This window comes from Chiloscyllium plagiosum, unplaced genomic scaffold (assembly GCF_037043375.1).
Source record: "Chiloscyllium plagiosum isolate Xiang-an unplaced genomic scaffold, Cpla_swu_hap1 HiC_scaffold_40, whole genome shotgun sequence".
NCBI classification, from domain to species: domain Eukaryota; kingdom Metazoa; phylum Chordata; class Chondrichthyes; order Orectolobiformes; family Hemiscylliidae; genus Chiloscyllium; species Chiloscyllium plagiosum.
The window spans coordinates 36,592,834-36,612,341 of record NW_028270178.1 but is presented as its reverse complement, the minus strand read 5'-3'; the positions used below and the strand labels follow the sequence as shown (position 1 = coordinate 36,612,341).

The 19,508-nt window shown below is 50.7% G+C and overlaps 2 protein-coding genes across 2 annotated transcripts in view; one reads left to right on the top strand and one right to left on the bottom strand.

Annotated features, from left to right (window-relative positions):
• Positions 1–13,506, bottom strand: part of LOC148138464 (thiosulfate:glutathione sulfurtransferase-like) — a 211,816-nt gene extending 198,310 nt beyond the window's left edge. Inside the window, exon 1 of the mRNA XM_087981516.1 lies at positions 13,482–13,506. Within this exon, the coding sequence (XP_087837642.1) occupies positions 13,482–13,491 (10 nt within the window). The 5' untranslated portion in view covers positions 13,492–13,506. The remainder of the gene's footprint in view (positions 1–13,481) is intronic.
• Positions 13,491–19,508, top strand: part of LOC148138463 (immunoglobulin superfamily member 11-like) — a 41,339-nt gene continuing 35,321 nt past the window's right edge. Inside the window, exon 1 of the mRNA XM_087981513.1 lies at positions 13,491–13,572. Coding sequence (XP_087837639.1) covers positions 13,518–13,572 — 55 coding nt within the window. The 5' untranslated portion in view covers positions 13,491–13,517. The remainder of the gene's footprint in view (positions 13,573–19,508) is intronic.

The window sequence follows — 19,508 nt, the reverse complement described above, 5'->3', positions numbered from 1 at the left end:
CAGACAGAGAGAGACAGTACAGAGCAGAGAGAGAGACAGAGAGAGATAGTGCAGACCGAGACAGAGAGAGAGAGAGAGAGAGAGAGACAGTGCAGACTGAGACAGAGAGAGAGAGAGACAGTACAGAGCAGAGAGAGAGAGACAGAGAGAGAGAGATAGTGCAGACCGAGACAGAGAGAGAGAGAGAGAGAGAGAGAGACAGTGCAGACCGAGACAGAGAGAGAGAGAGACAGTACAGAGCAGAGAGAGAGACAGAGAGAGAGAGATAGTGCAGACCGAGACAGAGAGAGAGAGAGAGAGAGAGAGAGACAGTGCAGACCGAGACAGAGAGAGAGAGACAGCGCAGACCGAGACAGAGAGAGAGAGAGAGACAGTGCAGACCGAGACAGAGAGAGAGAGAGAGACAGTGCAGACCGAGACAGAGAGAGAGAGAGAGAGAGAGAGACAGTGCAGACCGAGACAGAGAGAGAGAGAGAGAGAGACAGTGCAGACCGAGACAGAGAGAGAGAGAAAGAGAGAGACAGTGCAGACCGAGACAGAGAGAGAGAGAGAGAGACAGTGCAGACCGAGACAGAGAGAGAGAGAGTGCAAAGCAGAGAGAGAGAGAGAGAGAGAGATAGTGCAGACTGAGACAGAGAGAGAGAGAGAGAGAGACAGTGCAGACCGAGACAGAGAGAGAGAGAGAGAGACAGTGCAGACCGAGACAGAGAGAGAGAGAGTACAAAGCAGAGAGAGAGAGAGAGAGAGAGAGAGTACAAAGCAGAGAGAGAGAGTACAAAGCAGAGAGAGAGAGTACAAAGCAGAGGGAGAGAGAGCAGTGCAGAAAGAGAGGGAGAGAGAGAGATAGAGAGACAGCGCAGGGTGAGAGTGAGAGAGAGCTAGGTAGAATGCAGACCTGAGAGAGAGAGACAGAGAGACAGTGCAGGACAGAGACAGAGATAGAGAGAGAAAAACAGTGCAGAGAGAGAGAGACAAAAAGAGAGAGACAGTGCAGAGCAGAGAGGGCGAGAGAGAGACAGAGACAGAGACAGTGCAGAGCAGAGAATGAGAGAGGGAGAGAGATAGAGAGACAGTGCAGAGCAGAGGGAGAGAGCAATAGAGAGAGAGTGAAAGAGAGGGAGTAAAGCAGAAAGAGAGAAGAGAGGCATTGCAGAGCAGAGGGAGAGAGAAGGAATGCAGAGCAGAAAGAGAGAGAGAGACAGAGACAGGGAAAGAGAAAGAGACAGTGCAGACCGAGACAGAGAGAGAGAGAGAGACAGAGCAGAGCAGAACGAGAGAAAGAGAGAGCGGTGCAGAGAGAGAGAGAGAGAGAGAGACAGTGCAGAAAGAGAGAGAGAGAGAGAGAGACAGAGACAGGGAAAGAGAAAGAGACAGTGCTGACCGAGACAGAGAGAGACAGAGAGAGAGAGAGAGAGAGACAGTGCAGAGCAGAGGGAGAGAGCAATAGAGAGAGAGAGAAAGAGAGGGAGTAAAGCAGAAAGAGAGAAGAGAGGCATTGCAGAGCAGAGGGAGAGAGAAGGAATGCAGAGCAGAAAGAGAGAGAGAGACAGAGACAGGGAAAGAGAAAGAGACAGTGCAGACCGAGACAGAGAGAGAGAGAGAGACAGAGCAGAGCAGAACGAGAGAAAGAGAGAGCGGTGCAGAGAGAGAGAGAGAGAGACAGTGCAGAAAGAGAGAGAGAGACAGAGAGACAGAGACAGGGAAAGAGAAAGAGACAGTGCTGACCGAGACAGAGAGAGACAGAGAGAGAGAGAGAGAGAGACAGTGCAGACTGAGACAGAGAGAGAGAGACAGCGCAAAGCAGAAGGAGAGAGAGACAGAACAGAGCAGCGAGAGAGAGAGAGCAGTGCAGACCGATACAGAGAGAGAGAGAGAGAGAGTGCAGAGAAAGAGACAGAGGCAGAGACATAGAGAAAGAGTGCAGAGCAGAGAGAGAGACTGAGAGAGACAGAGAGAGAGAGAGAGAGACAATGCAGACTGAGACAGAGAGAGAAAGAGACAGTGCAGACCGAGACAGTGCAGACTGAGACAGAGAGAGAGAGAGAGAGTGCAGACTGAGACAGAGAGAGAGACAGTGCAGACCGAGACAGAGACAGAGAGAAAGAGTGCAGAGCAGAGAGAGAGAGAGAGAGAGAGAGAGAAAGTGCAGACCGAGACAGAGAGAGAAAGAGAGACAGAGACAGTGCAGAGCAGAGAGAGAGAGTGCAAAGCAAAGGGAGAGAGAGAGACAAAGCAGAGCAGAGCGAGAGAGAGCAGTGCCGAAAGAGAGAGAGAGAGAGAGACAGTGCAGATCGAGACAGAGACAGATAGAGAGAGAGGGAGTGCAGAGCAGAGAGAGAGTAAGAATGCAGAGCAGAGAGAGAGACAGAGAGAGAGAAACAGAGAGAGAGAGAGACAGAGAAAGAAAAAGAGATAGTGCAGACCAAGACAGAGAGAGAGAGAGAGAGAGACAGTGCAGACTGAGACAGAGAGAGAGAGAGAGAGACAGTGCAGAGCAGAGCGAGAGAGAGAGAGAGAGGGAGCAGTGCAGAAAGAGAGAGAGATAGAGAGAGAGAGAGAGACAGTGCAGATCGAGACAGAGAGAGACAGTACAGAGCAGAGAGAGAGACAGAGAGAGAGATAGTGCAGACTGAGACAGAGAGAGAGAGAGAGAGAGAGAGAGACAGTGCAGACCGAGACAGAGAGAGAGAGAGAGAGAGAGAGACAGTGCAGACAGAGACAGAGAGAGAGAGAGACAGTACAGAGCAGAGAGAGAGACAGAGAGAGAGAGATAGTGCAGACCGAGACAGAGAGAGAGAGAGAGAGAGAGACAGTGCAGACCGAGACAGAGAGAGAGAGAGACAGTACAGAGCAGAGAGAGAGACAGAGAGAGAGAGATAGTGCAGACCGAGACAGAGAGAGAGAGAGAGAGAGACAGTGCAGACCGAGACAGAGAGAGAGAGACAGCGCAGACCGAGACAGAGAGAGAGAGAGAGAGACAGTGCAGACCGAGACAGAGAGAGAGTGAGAGACAGTGCAGACCGAGACAGAGAGAGAGACAGTGCAGACCGAGACAGAGAGAGACAGTGCAGACCGAGACAGAGAGAGAGAGTGCAAAGCAGAGAGAGAGAGAGAGAGAGAGAGAGAGAGATAGTGCAGACTGAGACAGAGAGAGAGAGAGACAGTGCAGACCGAGACAGAGAGAGAGAGAGAGAGAGAGACAGTGCAGACCGAGACAGAGAGAGAGAGAGAGACAGTGCAGACCGAGACAGAGAGAGAGAGAGAGTACAAAGCAGAGAGAGAGAGTACAAAGCAGAGAGAGAGAGTACAAAGCAGAGGGAGAGAGAGCAGTGCAGAAAGAGAGGGAGAGAGAGAGATAGAGAGACAGCGCAGGGTGAGAGTGAGAGAGAGCTAGGTAGAATGCAGACCTGAGAGAGAGAGACAGAGAGACAGTGCAGGACAGAGACAGAGATAGAGAGAGAAAAACAGTGCAGAGAGAGAGAGACAAAAAGAGAGAGACAGTGCAGAGCAGAGAGGGCGAGAGAGAGACAGAGACAGAGACAGTGCAGAGCAGAGAATGAGAGAGGGAGAGAGATAGAGAGACAGTGCAGAGCAGAGGGAGAGAGCAATAGAGAGAGAGAGAAAGAGAGGGAGTAAAGCAGAAAGAGAGAAGAGAGGCATTGCAGAGCAGAGGGAGAGAGAAGGAATGCAGAGCAGAAAGAGAGAGAGAGACAGAGACAGGGAAAGAGAAAGAGACAGTGCAGACCGAGACAGAGAGAGAGAGAGAGAGACAGAGCAGAGCAGAACGAGAGAAAGAGAGAGCGGTGCAGAGAGAGAGAGAGAGAGACAGTGCAGAAAGAGAGAGAGAGACAGAGAGACAGAGACAGGGAAAGAGAAAGAGACAGTGCTGACCGAGACAGAGAGAGACAGAGAGAGAGAGAGAGAGAGACAGTGCAGACTGAGACAGAGAGAGAGAGACAGCGCAAAGCAGAAGGAGAGAGAGACAGAACAGAGCAGCGAGAGAGAGAGCAGTGCAGACCGATACAGAGAGAGAGAGTGCAGAGAAAGAGACAGAGGCAGAGACATAGAGAAAGAGTGCAGAGCAGAGAGAGAGACTGAGAGAGACAGAGAGAGAGAGAGAGAGACAATGCAGACTGAGACAGAGAGAGAAAGAGACAGTGCAGACCGAGACAGTGCAGACCGAGACAGAGAGAGACAGTGCAAAGCAGAAGAAGAGAGAGACAGAACAGAGCACAGCGAGAGAGAGAGAGCAGTGCAGACCGATACAGAGAGAGAGAGAGAGTGCAGAGAAAGAGACAGAGGCAGAGACATAGAGAAAGAGTGCAGAGCAGAGAGAGAGACTGAGAGAGACAGAGAGAGAGAGAGAGAGGCAATGCAGACTGAGACAGAGTGAGAAAGAGACAGTGCAGACCGAGACAGTGCAGACTGAGACAGAGAGAGAGAGAGAGAGTGCAGACTGAGACAGAGAGAGAGAGAGAGAGACAGTGCAGACCGAGACAGAGACAGAGAGAAAGAGTGCAGAGAAAGAGACAGAGGCAGAGACATAGAGAAAGAGTGCAGAGCAGAGAGAGAGACTGAGAGAGACAGAGAGAGAGAGAGAGAGAGACAATGCAGACTGAGACAGAGAGAGAAAGAGACAGTGCAGACCGAGACAGTGCTGACCGAGACAGAGAGAGACAGAGAGAGAGAGAGAGAGAGACAGTGCAGACTGAGACAGAGAGAGAGAGACAGCGCAAAGCAGAAGGAGAGAGAGACAGAACAGAGCAGCGAGAGAGAGAGCAGTGCAGACCGATACAGAGAGAGAGAGTGCAGAGAAAGAGACAGAGGCAGAGACATAGAGAAAGAGTGCAGAGCAGAGAGAGAGACTGAGAGAGACAGAGAGAGAGAGAGAGAGACAATGCAGACTGAGACAGAGAGAGAAAGAGACAGTGCAGACCGAGACAGTGCAGACCGAGACAGAGAGAGACAGTGCAAAGCAGAAGAAGAGAGAGACAGAACAGAGCACAGCGAGAGAGAGAGAGCAGTGCAGACCGATACAGAGAGAGAGAGAGAGTGCAGAGAAAGAGACAGAGGCAGAGACATAGAGAAAGAGTGCAGAGCAGAGAGAGAGACTGAGAGAGACAGAGAGAGAGAGAGAGAGGCAATGCAGACTGAGACAGAGTGAGAAAGAGACAGTGCAGACCGAGACAGTGCAGACTGAGACAGAGAGAGAGAGAGAGAGTGCAGACTGAGACAGAGAGAGAGAGAGAGAGACAGTGCAGACCGAGACAGAGAGAGAGAGAGAGAGACAGTGCAGACCGAGACAGAGACAGAGAGAAAGAGTGCAGAGAAAGAGACAGAGGCAGAGACATAGAGAAAGAGTGCAGAGCAGAGAGAGAGACTGAGAGAGACAGAGAGAGAGAGAGAGAGAGACAATGCAGACTGAGACAGAGAGAGAAAGAGACAATGCAGACCGAGACAGTGCAGACCGAGACAGAGAGAGACAGTGCAAAGCAGAAGGAGAGAGAGACAGAACAGAGCACAGCGAGAGAGAGAGAGCAGTGCAGACCGATACAGAGAGAGAGAGAGTGCAGAGAAAGAGACAGAGGCAGAGACATAGAGAAAGAGTGCAGAGCAGAGAGAGAGACTGAGAGAGACAGAGAGAGAGAGAGAGAGACAATGCAGACTGAGACAGAGAGAGAAAGAGACAGTGCAGACCGAGACAGTGCAGACTGAGACAGAGAGAGAGAGAGAGAGTGCAGACTGAGACAGAGAGAGAGAGAGAGAGAGACAGTGCAGACCGAGACAGAGACAGAGAGAAAGAGTGCAGAGCAGAGAGAGAGAGAGAGAGAGAGAAAGTGCAGACCGAGACAGAGAGAGAAAGAGAGACAGAGACAGTGCAGAGCAGAGAGAGAGAGTGCAAAGCAAAGGGAGAGAGAGAGACAAAGCAGAGCAGAGCGAGAGAGAGCAGTGCCGAAAGAGAGAGAGAGAGAGAGAGACAGTGCAGATCGAGACAGAGACAGATAGAGAGAGAGAGGGAGTGCAGAGCAGAGAGAGAGTAAGAATGCAGAGCAGAGAGAGAGAGAGAGAGACAGAGAGAGAGAAACAGAGAGAGAGAGAGACAGAGAAAGAAAAAGAGATAGTGCAGACCAAGACAGAGAGAGAGAGAGAGAGAGACAGTGCAGACTGAGACAGAGAGAGAGAGAGACAGTGCAGAGCAGAGCGAGAGAGAGAGCGAGAGGGAGCAGTGCAGAAAGAGAGAGAGATAGAGAGAGAGAGAGAGACAGTGCAGATCGAGACAGAGAGAGACAGTACAGAGCAGAGAGAGAGACAGAGAGAGAGAGAGACAGTGCAGATCGAGACAGAGAGAGACAGTACAGAGCAGAGAGAGAGACAGAGAGAGAGATAGTGCAGACTGAGACAGAGAGAGAGAGAGAGAGACAGTGCAGACCGAGACAGAGGGAGAGAGAGAGAGAGAGAGACAGTGCAGATCGAGACAGAGAGAGACAGTACAGAGCAGAGAGAGAGACAGAGAGAGAGATAGTGCAGACTGAGACAGAGAGAGAGAGAGAGAGAGACAGTGCAGACCGAGACAGAGGGAGAGAGAGAGAGAGAGAGAGAGACAGTGCAGACCGAGACAGAGAGAGAGAGAGAGAGAGAGTACAAAGCAGAGAGAGAGAGTACAAAGCAGAGAGAGAGAGTACAAAGCAGAGGGATAGAGAGCAGTGCAGAAAGAGAGAGAGAGAGAAAGAGATAGAGAGATAGTGCAGAGTGAGAGTGAGAGAGAGCTAGGTAGAATGCAGACCTGAGAGAGAGAGACAGAGAGACAGTGCAGGACAGAGACAGAGATAGAGAGAGAAAAACAGTGCAGAGAGAGAGAGACAAAAAGAGAGAGAGACAATGCAGAGCAGAGAGAGAGAGAGAGTGCAGATCGAGACAGAGAGAGAGACAGATAGTGCAGAGCAGAGAATGAGAGAGGGAGAGAGATAGAGAGACAGTGCAGAGCAGAGGGAGAGAGCAATAGAGAGAGAGAGAGAAAGAGAGAGAGTAAAGCAGAAAGAGAGACAGAGAGGCATTGCAGAGCAGAGGGGGAGAGAAGGAATGCAGAGCAGAAAGAGAGAGAAAGAGACAGAGACAGAGAAAGAGAGAGAGACAGTGCAGATCGAGACAGAGAGAGAGGGAGACAGAGCAGAGCAGAGCAAGAGAAAGAGAGTGCGGTGCAGAAAGAGAGAGAGACATTGCAGAAAGAGAGAGAGAGAGAGAAAGTGCAGACTGAGACAGAAAGAGAGAGAGAGACAGTGCAGAGGAGAGAGAGAGAGAGAGAGAGAGAGACAGTGCAGGGCACAGCAAAAGAGAGAGAGACAGTGCAGAAAGAGAGAGAGAGAGAGAGAGACAGTGCAGACCGAGACAGAGAGAGTGCAGAGAAAGAGACAGAGGCAGAGACAGAGAGAAAGAGTGCAGAGCAGAGAGAGAAAGAGACAGAGGCAGAGAGAGAGAGAGAGACAATGCAGACTGAGACAGAGAGAGTGCAGAGAAAGAGACAGAGGCAGAGACAGAGAGAAAGAGTGCAGAGCAGAGAGAGACAGAGAGAGAGACAGAGAGAGAGAGAGACAATGCAGACTGAGACAGAGAGAGAGAGAGACAGTGCAGACCGAGACAGTGCAGACCGAGACAGAGAGAGAGAGTGCAAAGCAGAGGGGGAGAGAGACAGACCAGAGCAGAGAAAGAGAGCAGTGCAGAAAGAGAGAGAGAGAGAGAGACAGTGCAGAGTGAGAGTGAGAGAGAGAGAGACAGTGCAGATCGAGACAGAGAGAGAGATAGACAGTGCACAGCAGAAAGAGAGAGAGAATGCAGAGCAGAAAGAGAGAGAGAGACAGAGACAGAGAGAGAAAGAGAGACAGTGCAGCCCGAGACAGAGAGAGAGAGAGAGTGCAGACTGAGACAGAGACAGAGAGAAAGAGTGCAGAGCAGAGAGAGAGAGAGACAGCGCAGAGCAGAGAGAGAGAGAGAGAAAGTGCAGAGCAGAGAGAGAGAGAGAGAAAGTGCAGAGCAGAGAGAGAGAGAGAAAAAGTGCAGACTGAGACAGAGAGAGAGAGAGAGAGACAGTGCAGACCGAGACAGAGAGAGAGAGAGAGAGACAGTGCAGATCGAGACAGAGAGAGAGAGAGAGAGAGACAGTGCAGACCGAGACAGAGAGAGAGAGAGAGAGACAGTGCAGACCGAGACAGAGAGAGAGAGAGTGCAAAGCAGAGAGAGAGAGAGAGAGAGACAGTGCAGACCGAGACAGAGAGAGAGAGAGAGACAGTGCAGACCGAGACAGAGAGAGAGAGAGAGAGTACAAAGCAGAGAGAGAGAGTACAAAGCAGAGAGAGAGAGTACAAAGCAGAGGGAGAGAGTACAAAGCAGAGGGAGAGAGAGCAGTGCAGAAAGAGAGGGAGAGAGAGAGATAGAGAGACAGCGCAGGGTGAGAGTGAGAGAGAGCTAGGTAGAATGCAGACCTGAGAGAGAGAGACAGAGAGACAGTGCAGGACAGAGACAGAGATAGAGAGAGAAAAACAGTGCAGAGAGAGAGAGACAAAAAGAGAGAGACAGTGCAGAGCAGAGAGGGCGAGAGAGAGACAGAGACAGAGACAGTGCAGAGCAGAGAATGAGAGAGGGAGAGAGATAGAGAGACAGTGCAGAGCAGAGGGAGAGAGCAATAGAGAGAGAGAGAAAGAGAGGGAGTAAAGCAGAAAGAGAGAAGAGAGGCATTGCAGAGCAGAGGGAGAGAGAAGGAATGCAGAGCAGAAAGAGAGAGAGAGACAGAGACAGGGAAAGAGAAAGAGACAGTGCAGACCGAGAGAGAGAGAGACAGAGCAGAGCAGAACGAGAGAAAGAGAGAGCGGTGCAGAGAGAGAGAGAGAGAGACAGTGCAGAAAGAGAGAGAGAGAGAGAGAGAGACAGAGACAGGGAAAGAGAAAGAGACAGTGCTGACCGAGACAGAGAGAGACAGAGAGAGAGAGAGAGAGACAGTGCAGACTGAGACAGAGAGAGAGAGACAGCGCAAAGCAGAAGGAGAGAGAGACAGAACAGAGCAGCGAGAGAGAGAGAGCAGTGCAGACCGATACAGAGAGAGAGAGAGAGTGCAGAGAAAGAGACAGAGGCAGAGACATAGAGAAAGAGTGCAGAGCAGAGAGAGAGACTGAGAGAGACAGAGAGAGAGAGAGACAATGCAGACTGAGACAGAGAGAGAAAGAGACAGTGCAGACCGAGACAGTGCAGACTGAGACAGAGAGAGAGAGAGAGAGAGTGCAGACTGAGACAGAGAGAGAGAGAGAGAGAGACAGTGCAGACCGAGACAGAGAGAGTGCAGAGAAAGAGACAGAGGCAGAGACAGAGAGAAAGAGTGCAGAGCAGAGAGAGACAGAGAGAGAGACAGAGAGAGAGACAATGCAGACTGAGACAGAGAGAGAGAGAGAGACAGTGCAGACCGAGACAGTGCAGACCGAGACAGAGAGAGAGAGTGCAAAGCAGAGGGGGAGAGAGACAGACCAGAGCAGAGAAAGAGAGAGAGAGCAGTGCAGAAAGAGAGAGAGAGAGAGACAGTGCAGAGTGAGAGTGAGAGAGAGAGAGAGACAGTGCAGAGTGAGAGTGAGCAAAGCAGAAGGAGAGAGAGACAGTGCAGATCGAGACAGAGAGAGAGATAGACAGTGCACAGCAGAAAGAGAGAGAGAATGCAGAGCAGAAAGAGAGAGAGAGACAGAGACAGAGAGAGAAAGAGAGACAGTGCAGCCCGAGACAGAGAGAGAGAGAGAGTGCAGACTGAGACAGAGAGAGGGAGAGAGAGAGAGAGACAGTGCGAACCGTGAAAGAGAGAGAGAGAGAGAGAGAGAGACAGTGCGAACCGAGAAAGAGAGAGAGAGAGATTGCAGAGCAGAAAGAGAGAGAGAGAAAGAGAGACAGTGCAGCCCAAGACAGAGAGAGAGAGAGATAGTGCAGACTGAGACAGAGAGAGAGAGACAGACAGAGCAGAGCAGAGCGAGAAAGAGAGAGAGCAGTGCTGACCGAGACAGAGAGAGAGAGACAGTGCAGCCCAAGACAGAGAGAGAGAGAGAGAGAGACAGTGCAGACCGAGACAGAGAGAGACAGACAGACAGAGCAGAGCAGAGCGAGAAAGAGAGAGAGCAGTGCTGACCGAGACAGAGAGAGAGAGAGAGCAGTGCTGACCGAGACAGAGAGAGAGAGAGAGACAGTGCAGACCGAGACAGAGAAAGAGAGAAAGAGTGCAGAGCAGAGAGAGAGGGAGAGAGACAGTGCTGACCGAGACAGAGAGAGAGAGAGACAGTGCAGACCGAGACAGAGAGAGAGAGAGAGAGAGAGACAGTGCAGACCGAGACAGAGAGAGAGAGAGAGAGAGCAGACTGAGACAGAGAGAGAGAGAGAGAGAGACAGTGCAGACCGAGACAGAGAGAAGAGAGCAGACCGAGACAGAGAAAGAGAGAGAGTGCAGAGCAGAGAGAGAGAGAGAGACAGTGCAGACCGAGACAGAGAGAGAGAGAGAGACAGTGCAGACCGAGACAGAGAGAGAGAGAGAGACAGTGCTGACCGAGACAGAGAGAGAGAGAGACAGTGCAGACCGAGACAGAGAGAGAGAGAGAGACAGTGCAGACCGAGACAGAGAGAAGAGAGCAGACCGAGACAGAGAGAGAGAGAGAGAGAGCAGACTGAGACAGAGAGAGAGAGAGTGCAAAGCAGAGGGGTAGAGAGACAGAGCAGAGCAGAGCAAGAGAGAGAGAGCAGTGCAGAAAGAGAGAGAGAGAGAGACGGTGCAAATCGAGATAGAGAGAGAGAGAGAGAGAGAGACAGTGCAGAGCAGAAAGAGAGACAGAATGCAGAGCAGAAAGAGAGAGAGAGACAGAGAGAAAGTGAGAGACAGAGAAAGAAAAAGAGACAGTGCAGACCGAGACAGAGACAGAGAGAGAGAGAGAGACAGAGAGAGAAACAGTGCAGAGCAGAGCGAGAGAGAGGGAGCAGTGCAGAAAGAGAGAGAGATAGAGCGAGAGAGGGAGAGACAGTGCAGAGCAGAGCGAGAGAGAGAGAGAGAGCGCAGAGCAGAGCGAGAGAGAGAGACAGCAGTGCAGAAAGAGAGAGAGATAGAGAGACAGTGCAGAGTGAGTGTGAGAGAGAGAGAGGTAGAATGCAGACCTGAGAGGGAGAGACAGAGAGACAGTGCAAGACAGAGACAGAGATAAAGAGAGAGAGAGAGACAGTGCAGAGAGAGAGAGAAAGAGAGAGAGAGAGAGACAGTGCAGACCAGAGAGCGAGAGAGAGAGTGCAGAGCAGAGCAAGAGTGAGTGAGAGATAGAGAGACAGTGCAGAGCAGAGGGAGAGAGCAAGAGAGAGAGAGAGAGAGAGAGAGAGTAAAGCAGAAAGAGAGAAAGAGAGGCATTGCAGAGCAGAGGGGGAGAGAGATAATGCAGAACAGAAAGAGAGAGAGAGAGAGATGGAGAAAGAGAAAGAGACAGTGCAGACCGAGACAGAGAGAGAGAGAGAAAGAGTGCAGAGCAGAAAGAGAAAGAGAGAGAGACAGACAGAGAGAGAGAGAGAGACAGTGCAGACTGAGACAGAGAGAGAGACAGTGCAGAGCAGAGAGAGAGAGTGCAAAGTAGAGGGAGAGAGAGACAGGGCAGAGCAGAGCGAGAGAGAGAGAGAGCAGTGCAGAAAGAGAGAGAGAGAGAGAGAGATAGTGCAGACCGAGAGAGAGAGAGAGACAGTGCAGACCGAGACAGAGGGAGAGAGAGAGTGCAGAGCAGAGAGAAAGAGAGAAAGACACAGAGAGAGACAGAGAGAGACAGTGCAGACTGAGACAGAGACAGAGAGAGAAAGAGTGCAGAGCAGAGAGAAAGAGAGAGAGACACAGAGAGAGAGAGAGAGAGACAGTGCAGGCTGAGACAGAGACAGAGAGAGAGAGACAGTGCAGAGCAGAGAGTGAGAGTGCAAAGTAGAGGGAGAGAGAGACAGGGCAGAGCAGAGCGAGAGAGAGAGAGCAGTGCAGAAAGAGAGAGAGAGAGAGAGACAGTGCAGACTGAGAGAGAGAGAGAGAGACAGTGCAGACCGAGACAGAGGGAGAGAGAGAGAGAGAGACAGTGCAGACTGAGACAGAGAGAGAGAGAGAGAGAGAGAGACAGTGCAGACTGAGACAGAGAGAGAGAGAGAGAGAGAGACAGTGCTGACCGAGACAGAGAGAGAGAGAGAGAGAGAGAGAGTGCAAGTGAGAGACAGAGATAGAGAGAGAGTGCAGAGCAGAGAGAGAGAGTGAGAGAGAGAGAGAGAGACAGTGCAGAGCAGAGAGAGAGAGTGAGAGAGAGAGAGAGAGAGAGAGACAGTGCAGAGCAGAGAGAGAGAGAGTGAGATTGAACGAGTGAGATAATTTCCAAAAGAGATGGAGCAAGGGCGAGATTCCGAGAGAGAGCCAGAGAAATATTGGGATATGTGACAGTCCGAGAGATGGAGCAAAGGAAACAGAGAAGAAGTAGAGAGAGGCAGAGAGGTAGATTGAGAACAAGGGATACAGTGAAACGAGGTGGGAGGGTGGAAGAGAGAGACGGGGGGAAGAAAGGAGATTTGAGAGAAACACTCTGAGCTAAAAAAATAGTGAGGCAGTGAGAGGGAGAAGGCTGAAATAGAGATGGAGATAGCAGATAGTGGAGACGGAGCGCAGCTCAGAGGCAGAGAGAGACGGAAATGACAGGAAGGACGAGAGAAAGGGCATGTGAGAAAAGAAGAGAGTGAATGAGAAAGGGACTGAAAGATAGAAAGAGGGATACAGGGATGGGAGGACAGCAAGCAATAGAGAAGGGGAGAGTGAGAAAGCTGTAGTGATAGAGAGACAAAGAGATGGACAGGATTATAGAAAGATAGCATGTGACAGCGAAGGGGAGAGAGCGAGAGGCAGAATGGAATATATATATATAGAGAGAGAGAGAGAGAAAATAATACAGAGAGATAGAGAGCAGACAGAGAAGAGTGAGGGAGAGATAAAGACAGTAAGAAGTCAGAGAGAGAGAGAGAGAGAGATGCCCCAGCATAAAGATAGAGCACAAGGAGAGGCAGAGAGAGGGAGACACTGATTGAGAGAGTAATAGAACAGAGACAGATGGAGAGAGAGAGAGAGAGAAAGAGAGGGGAGAGAGATACCAGAGAAATTCTGTGTCCTACACTCTTATTCACCACAACCCCCCGGATGAAGGAGCGGCGCTCCGAAAGCTAGTACTTCCAGATAAACCTGTTGGAGTCTAACCTGGTGTTGTGTGAGCTTTTATTTAACTATGTCCACCCCAGTCCAACACCGTCTCCTCCACATCAGAGAAAGACAGTGGTCTCCAGACAGAAAGACAGAGAGAGAGAGAGAGAGAGGGACAGAGAGAGAGAGGGGGGGGACCAAGAGAGAGAGAAAGAGGAACCGAGAGAGAGAGAGAGAGAGAAGCTGAGGCGAAGCCAAGGGTGTTCAGTCAGTAACATACGGAGATCCATTCAGTATCACAGCAGGTCAGCTCACAATGAGATCCAGAGAGAATGCCAGCCTTTGGTATTTTGTTCACCTGAATCTACAAGGTAAGGTTGATAGCTGGGAAGGAGAGAGAGAGAGAGAGAGAGGGACAGAGAGAGACAGCAACAGAGCGAGAGAGACAAAGGGAGAGAGAGACAGAGAGGGGGGAGAGAGAGCAAGAGAGAGAGGGACAGAGAGAGAGACAGAGAGAGAAACAGAGAGAGGGAGAGAGAGAGAGGGACAGAGAGAGGGAGTGAGAGAGGGGGAGAGAGCAAGAGAGAGACAGAGAGAGAGGGGGAAAGAGAGAGAGAGCGAGAGAGAGGGACACAGAGAGAGAAAAACAGAGAGAAAGAGAGACAGAGAGAGAGAGAGATAGAGAGAGGGAGAGGGGGACGGAGACAAAGAGAGAGAGAGAGACAGACAGACAGAGAGAGAGAGCGGGAGAGAGAGGCACAGAGAGAAGGGGAGAGAGACGGAGAGAGAGAGAGAGAGCAGACAGAGAGAGAGAGAGAGACAGGGAGACAGAGGGAGAGAGAGAGAGGGTGGGGGGAGGGGGGGGGCGGCAGACCCTGTAAGAGACAGAGCATAAAGAAAAGGGTACAAGGAAAGGGATACAAGGAGAGACAGGCAGGGCCAGAGAGATACTGACAGATCATGAGAGACAGAATGTGTGTGGGAGAAAGGGGGGAACGAGAGAGAGACAGACACAGAAAGAGAGACTGTCCCTTTTCACTGTCACTGTCCAGTGGCACTATCACTTTGACCCCCGCCTCTCGATCGCAGTTGCTCTGTCTCTCTCTTTCTTGTCTCTGTCCATGTTCCCTCTGTTTCTCTTTCTCTCCACCTCCCTTTCTCTGTCAGTGTTTCGGTCTGGTTCACTGTCCGCGCGCCCCCCCCCCCCCCCACCCTCCTCCGGAAACATTCTGGAAACAAAGCTCCATTCAGTATCTCTGGGAACTGGGTCAGTAGATGATGTGACCGTTGGTGTGTGTGTAATTGGTAATAATTCGAACGTGGCATTGTTAGCTGAGCCTCCATTTGCTTCCAGTCTCTAAATGTCAAATGCTCACGAGCATTGCTCTGGGCCTGGAGTCACATGTAGGCCAGACCAGGTGAGGTTGGCAGATTTCCTTCTAACGTTAATAAAATCTTCCTGACACTCACTGGGTCACGACCCAGGTCTTTATCCCATTTTGAACGGTCCTGATTTTTATTCAATTCAAATTTTCACGACCCGCCCTGTTGAGATTTGAACCCATGTCACCCCTGAACCATAGTCCAGGGTGAGAGAGTCAGATTAGATTAGATTCGATTCCCGACAGTGTGGAAACAGGCCCTTCAGCCCAACTAGTCCACACCGACCCTGCGAAGAGCAACCCACCCAGACCCATTCCTCCTAACTAATGCACCTAACTCTACGGGCAATTTAGCACAGCCAATCCACCCTAACCTGCACGTACCTGGGCACTATGGGTAATTTAGCATGGCCAATCCATCCTAACCTGCACGTCCCTGGGCACTATGGGTAATTTAGCATGGCCAATCCACCCTAACCTACACATACCTGAACACTATGGGGTAATTTAGCATGGCCAATCCACCCTAACCTGCACGTCCCTGGGCACCAAGGATAATTTAGCACAGCCAATCCATCCTAACCTGCACGCCCCTGGGCACTATGGATAATTTAGCACAGCCAATCTTCCCTAACCTGCACGTCCCTGGGCACTATGGGTAATTTAGCATGGCCAATCCACCTTAACCTGCACATCCCTGAGCACTATGGGGTAATTTAGCATGGCCAATCCACCCTAACCTGCACATCCCTGGGCAGTATAGATAATTTAGCATAGCCAATCCACCCTAACCTACACATCCCTGGGCACTATGGGTAATTTAGCATGGCCAATCCACCCTAACCTGCACATTCCTGAACACTATGGGGTAATTTAGCATGGCCAATCCACCCAAACCTGCACATCCCTGAACACTATGGGTAATTTAGCATGGCCAACCCACCCTAACCTACACATCCCTGAACACTATGGGTAATTTAGCATGGCCAGTCCACATTAACCTGCACATCCCTGTACACTATGGGTAATTCAGCATGGCCAATCCACCCTAACCTACACATTACTGAACACTATGGGTAATTTAGCATGGCCAATCCACCCTAACCTACACATCCCTGAACACTATGGGTAATTTAGCATGTCCAATCCACCCTAACCTGCACATCCCTGAACACTTTGGGTAATTTAGCATGTCCAATCCACCCTAACCTACACATCCCTGAACACTTTGGGTAATTTAGCATGGCCAATCCACCCGGACCTGCACATCCCTGAACACTATGGGGTAATTTAGCATGGCCAATCCACCCTAACCTGCACATCCCTGGGCAGTATAGATAATTTAGCATGGCCAATCCACCCTAACCTACACATCCCTGGGCACTATGGATAATTTAGCATGGCCAATCCAATCTAACCTGCACATCCCTGAACACTATGGGTAATTTAGCATGGCCAATCCACCCTAACCTGCACATTCCTGAACACTATGGGGTAATTTAGCATGGCCAATCCACCCAAACCTGCACATCCCTGAACACTATGGGTAATTTAGCATGGCCAACCCACCCTAACCTACACATCCCTGAGCACTATGGGTAATTTAGCATGTCCAATCCACCCTAACCTACACATCCCTGAACACTATGGGTAATTTAGCATGGCCAATCCCCCCTAACCTACACATCCCTGAACACTATGGGGTAATTTAGCATGGCCAATCCACCCTAACCTGCATATCCCTGAACACTATGGGGTAATTTGGCATGGCCAATCCACACTAACCTACACATCCCTCAACACTGTGGGTAATTTAGCATGGCCAATCCACCCTAACCTGCACATCTTTGGACTGTGGGAGGAAACCGGAGCACTCAGAGGAAACCCGCACTGACACGGGGTGAATGTGCAAAGTCCCGCACAGACAGTCGCCTGAGGGTGGAATCGAACCAGGGTCACTGGTGCTGTGAGGCAGCAGTGCTAACCACTGAGCCAACGTACCGCCCCATAGAGTAACCCAGTGCCCACTCAGTGAGTTCTAGTTGCTCACATTCGGTCCATATCCTTCTCAACCCTCCCCATCCCTGTACCTATCCAAATGCTTTTAGCATTGCACACAGTTCCGGTCACCGCATTAGAGGAAGGATGTGGAAGCTTTGGAAAGGATGCAGAGGAGATTTACCGGGAATGTTGCCTGGACTGAAGTGAAGGTCTTACGAGGAAAGGCTGAGGGACTTGAGGCTGTTTTCGTTAGAGAGAAGAAGGTTGAGCAGTGACTTAATTGAGACGTATAAGATAATCCGAGGGTTAGACAGGGTGGAGAAAGTGAGGTCTGCAGATGCTGGAGATCAGAGCTGAAAATGTGTTGCTGGAAAAGCGCAGCAGGTCAGGCAGCATCCAGGGAACAGGAGAATCGACGTTTCGGGCATATCTCCTGTTCCCTGGATGCTGCCTGACCTGCTGCGCTTTTCCAGCAACACATTTTCAGGTTAGACAGGGTGGGCAGGGAGAGCCTTTTTCCCCCAGATGGTGATGGCTAGCACCAGGGGACGTATCTTTAAACTGAGGGGGTGATAGATACAGGACAGATGTCAGGGGTAGTGTCTTTACTCAGAGAGTAGGAGGGGGTGTGGAACGCAGTGCCTACAACAGGAGTGGACACACCAACTCTCAGGGTATTTAAATGGGCATTGGATAGGCATATGGATGGGAATGGAATAGTGGGGGTTAGATGGGCTTCAGATTGGTTCCACTGGTCAGCACAACATCGAGGGTTCGATGTTCTATGTTGCCATTGTTCCTGTGTTTCTCTAGCAGCCCATTCCATACCCGCGCCACTCTCTGCATGAAGACGTTGCCTCTCGGGCCCACCTTAAATCTTTCCCCTCTTGCCGTAAACCCCTGTCCTGCACTTTCCAATTCCCCCCCCATCCCCCTGGGAAAAAGACGACCTGCGTTCATCCTGTCTATGCCCCTCATGATTTTGTAGACCTCAATAAGGTCACCCCTCAGTCGCCTCCATTCCAAGGAGTAAGGTCCAATCGTGGCCAACACCTCTCCCTATAAGTCAGGCCTACCCGTAACGCTTCCTTGCACTCCTTCCAGTCTTTCCTGTAACAGGGCGCCCAAAACCGGACACGATAATCCCAAGTGCGGCCTCACCGACGAAAGCCCACCACCACAACATGACGTCCCAACTCCGGGAGATTTACAGCATGGAAACAGACCCTTCGGTCCCACTTGTCCATGCCAACCAGATATCCTGGGTCAAGAGTGGGGTGCTGGAAAAGCGCAGCAGGTCAGGCAGCATCCAAGGAGAATTGACATTTTGATTCACTTCACTTTCTATGACCAGATATCCCAACCCAATCTAGTCCCGTTTGCCAGCACTTGGCCCATATCCCTCCAAACCCTTCCCATTCACATACCCATCCAAATGCCTCTTAAATGCTGTAATTGTACCAGCCTCCACCACATCCTCTGGCAGCTCATTCCACACACGTACCACCCTCTGGGTGAAAAAGTTGCCCCTTAGGTCTCTTTGAAACCTGTCCCCTCTCACCCTAAACCTATGCCCCTCTAGTTCTGGACTCCCTCACCCCAGGGAAAAAGACCTTTCTGATGAAGGGCTTTTGCCAGAAAGGTCGATTTTCCTGCTCCTCGGATGCTGCCTGAACTGCTGTTCTTTTCCAGCACCACACGCTCGACTCTAATCTCCAGCATCTGCAGTCCTCGCTTTCTCCCGGGGAAAGGACCTTGTCTGTTTACTCTATCCGTGCCCCTTGTGATTTTATAAACCTCTATAAGGTCACCCTCAGCCTCCGACGCTCCAGGGAAAACAGCTCCAGCCTGTTCAGCCTCTCCCTGTAGTTCAAACCCTCCAACCCTGGCAACATCCTTGTACATCTTTTCTGAACCCTTTCAAGTTTCACAACATCTTTCCGATAGGAAGGAGACCAGAACTGCACGCAATATTCCAAAATGACTTTTGTTTAGGATATCTGGTCGTCATGGACAGGTTGGACTGAAGTTTCTGTTTCCGTGCTGGACATCTCTCTGACTCTATGACCTCAACAGCAGTAATCTCAGGATAACTCTCGCTGTTGTTCTGGGCCAGACCAGACCTTCCCCTGTCGCAAAATATTTTAAGGGAGCCAAGACCCTGACGTTTTCCTAACCTTAAGGCAAATGTGAAGCACCGTGTTCCAGATGCAATCAAAGTATTGATGTGAAACAAAACGTCATTTATTGAAACGCTGTAGTTAAAATACAACCAAAGATTTTAGAATGACAACTCTATTGGAAAACGTAATAGAATAACACATACAGTAACTGTTACTAATTGATTTATAGAGGTTTATAAAATCATGAGGGGCGTGGATAGGATAAATCGGCAAGGTCTTTTCCCCTGGGGTGGGGGAGTCCAGAACTAGAGGGGAATAGGTTTAGGGTCGGGGGGGGAATGATTGAAAAGGGACCTTTTTCACTCAGAGGGTGGGGCGTGTGTGGAATGAGCTGCCAAAGGAAGTGGTGGAGGCTGGTACAACTACAGCCTTTAAAAGGCATCCGGATGGGTACAGGGGGGTATCTGGTTGGCGTTGGTCCAGCAGGTCTGTTTCCATGCTGCGTGGCTCTGAAGACCGGGCATTGCGATGAACGTCGAATCCACTGTAACAGCAGACCAAGGTTCAAAAGCCAAAGTGAAGGGTGACCTCCCCGAATTTACACAGCGTCAAAAGGAAGGGAGATGCTCCAGAGACACAAATGGGCACGGTCGAATGGAAACTAGGAGCAGGACGAGGCCAGTTGGCCCTTTGAGCCTGTTCCCCAATTCTATACAGTCATGGCTGATCATCCAACTCAGTCCCCTGTTCCCACTGCCACTCCCTTCAGCCCGAAGAACGAGATCAGGCGCCATCTTGAAA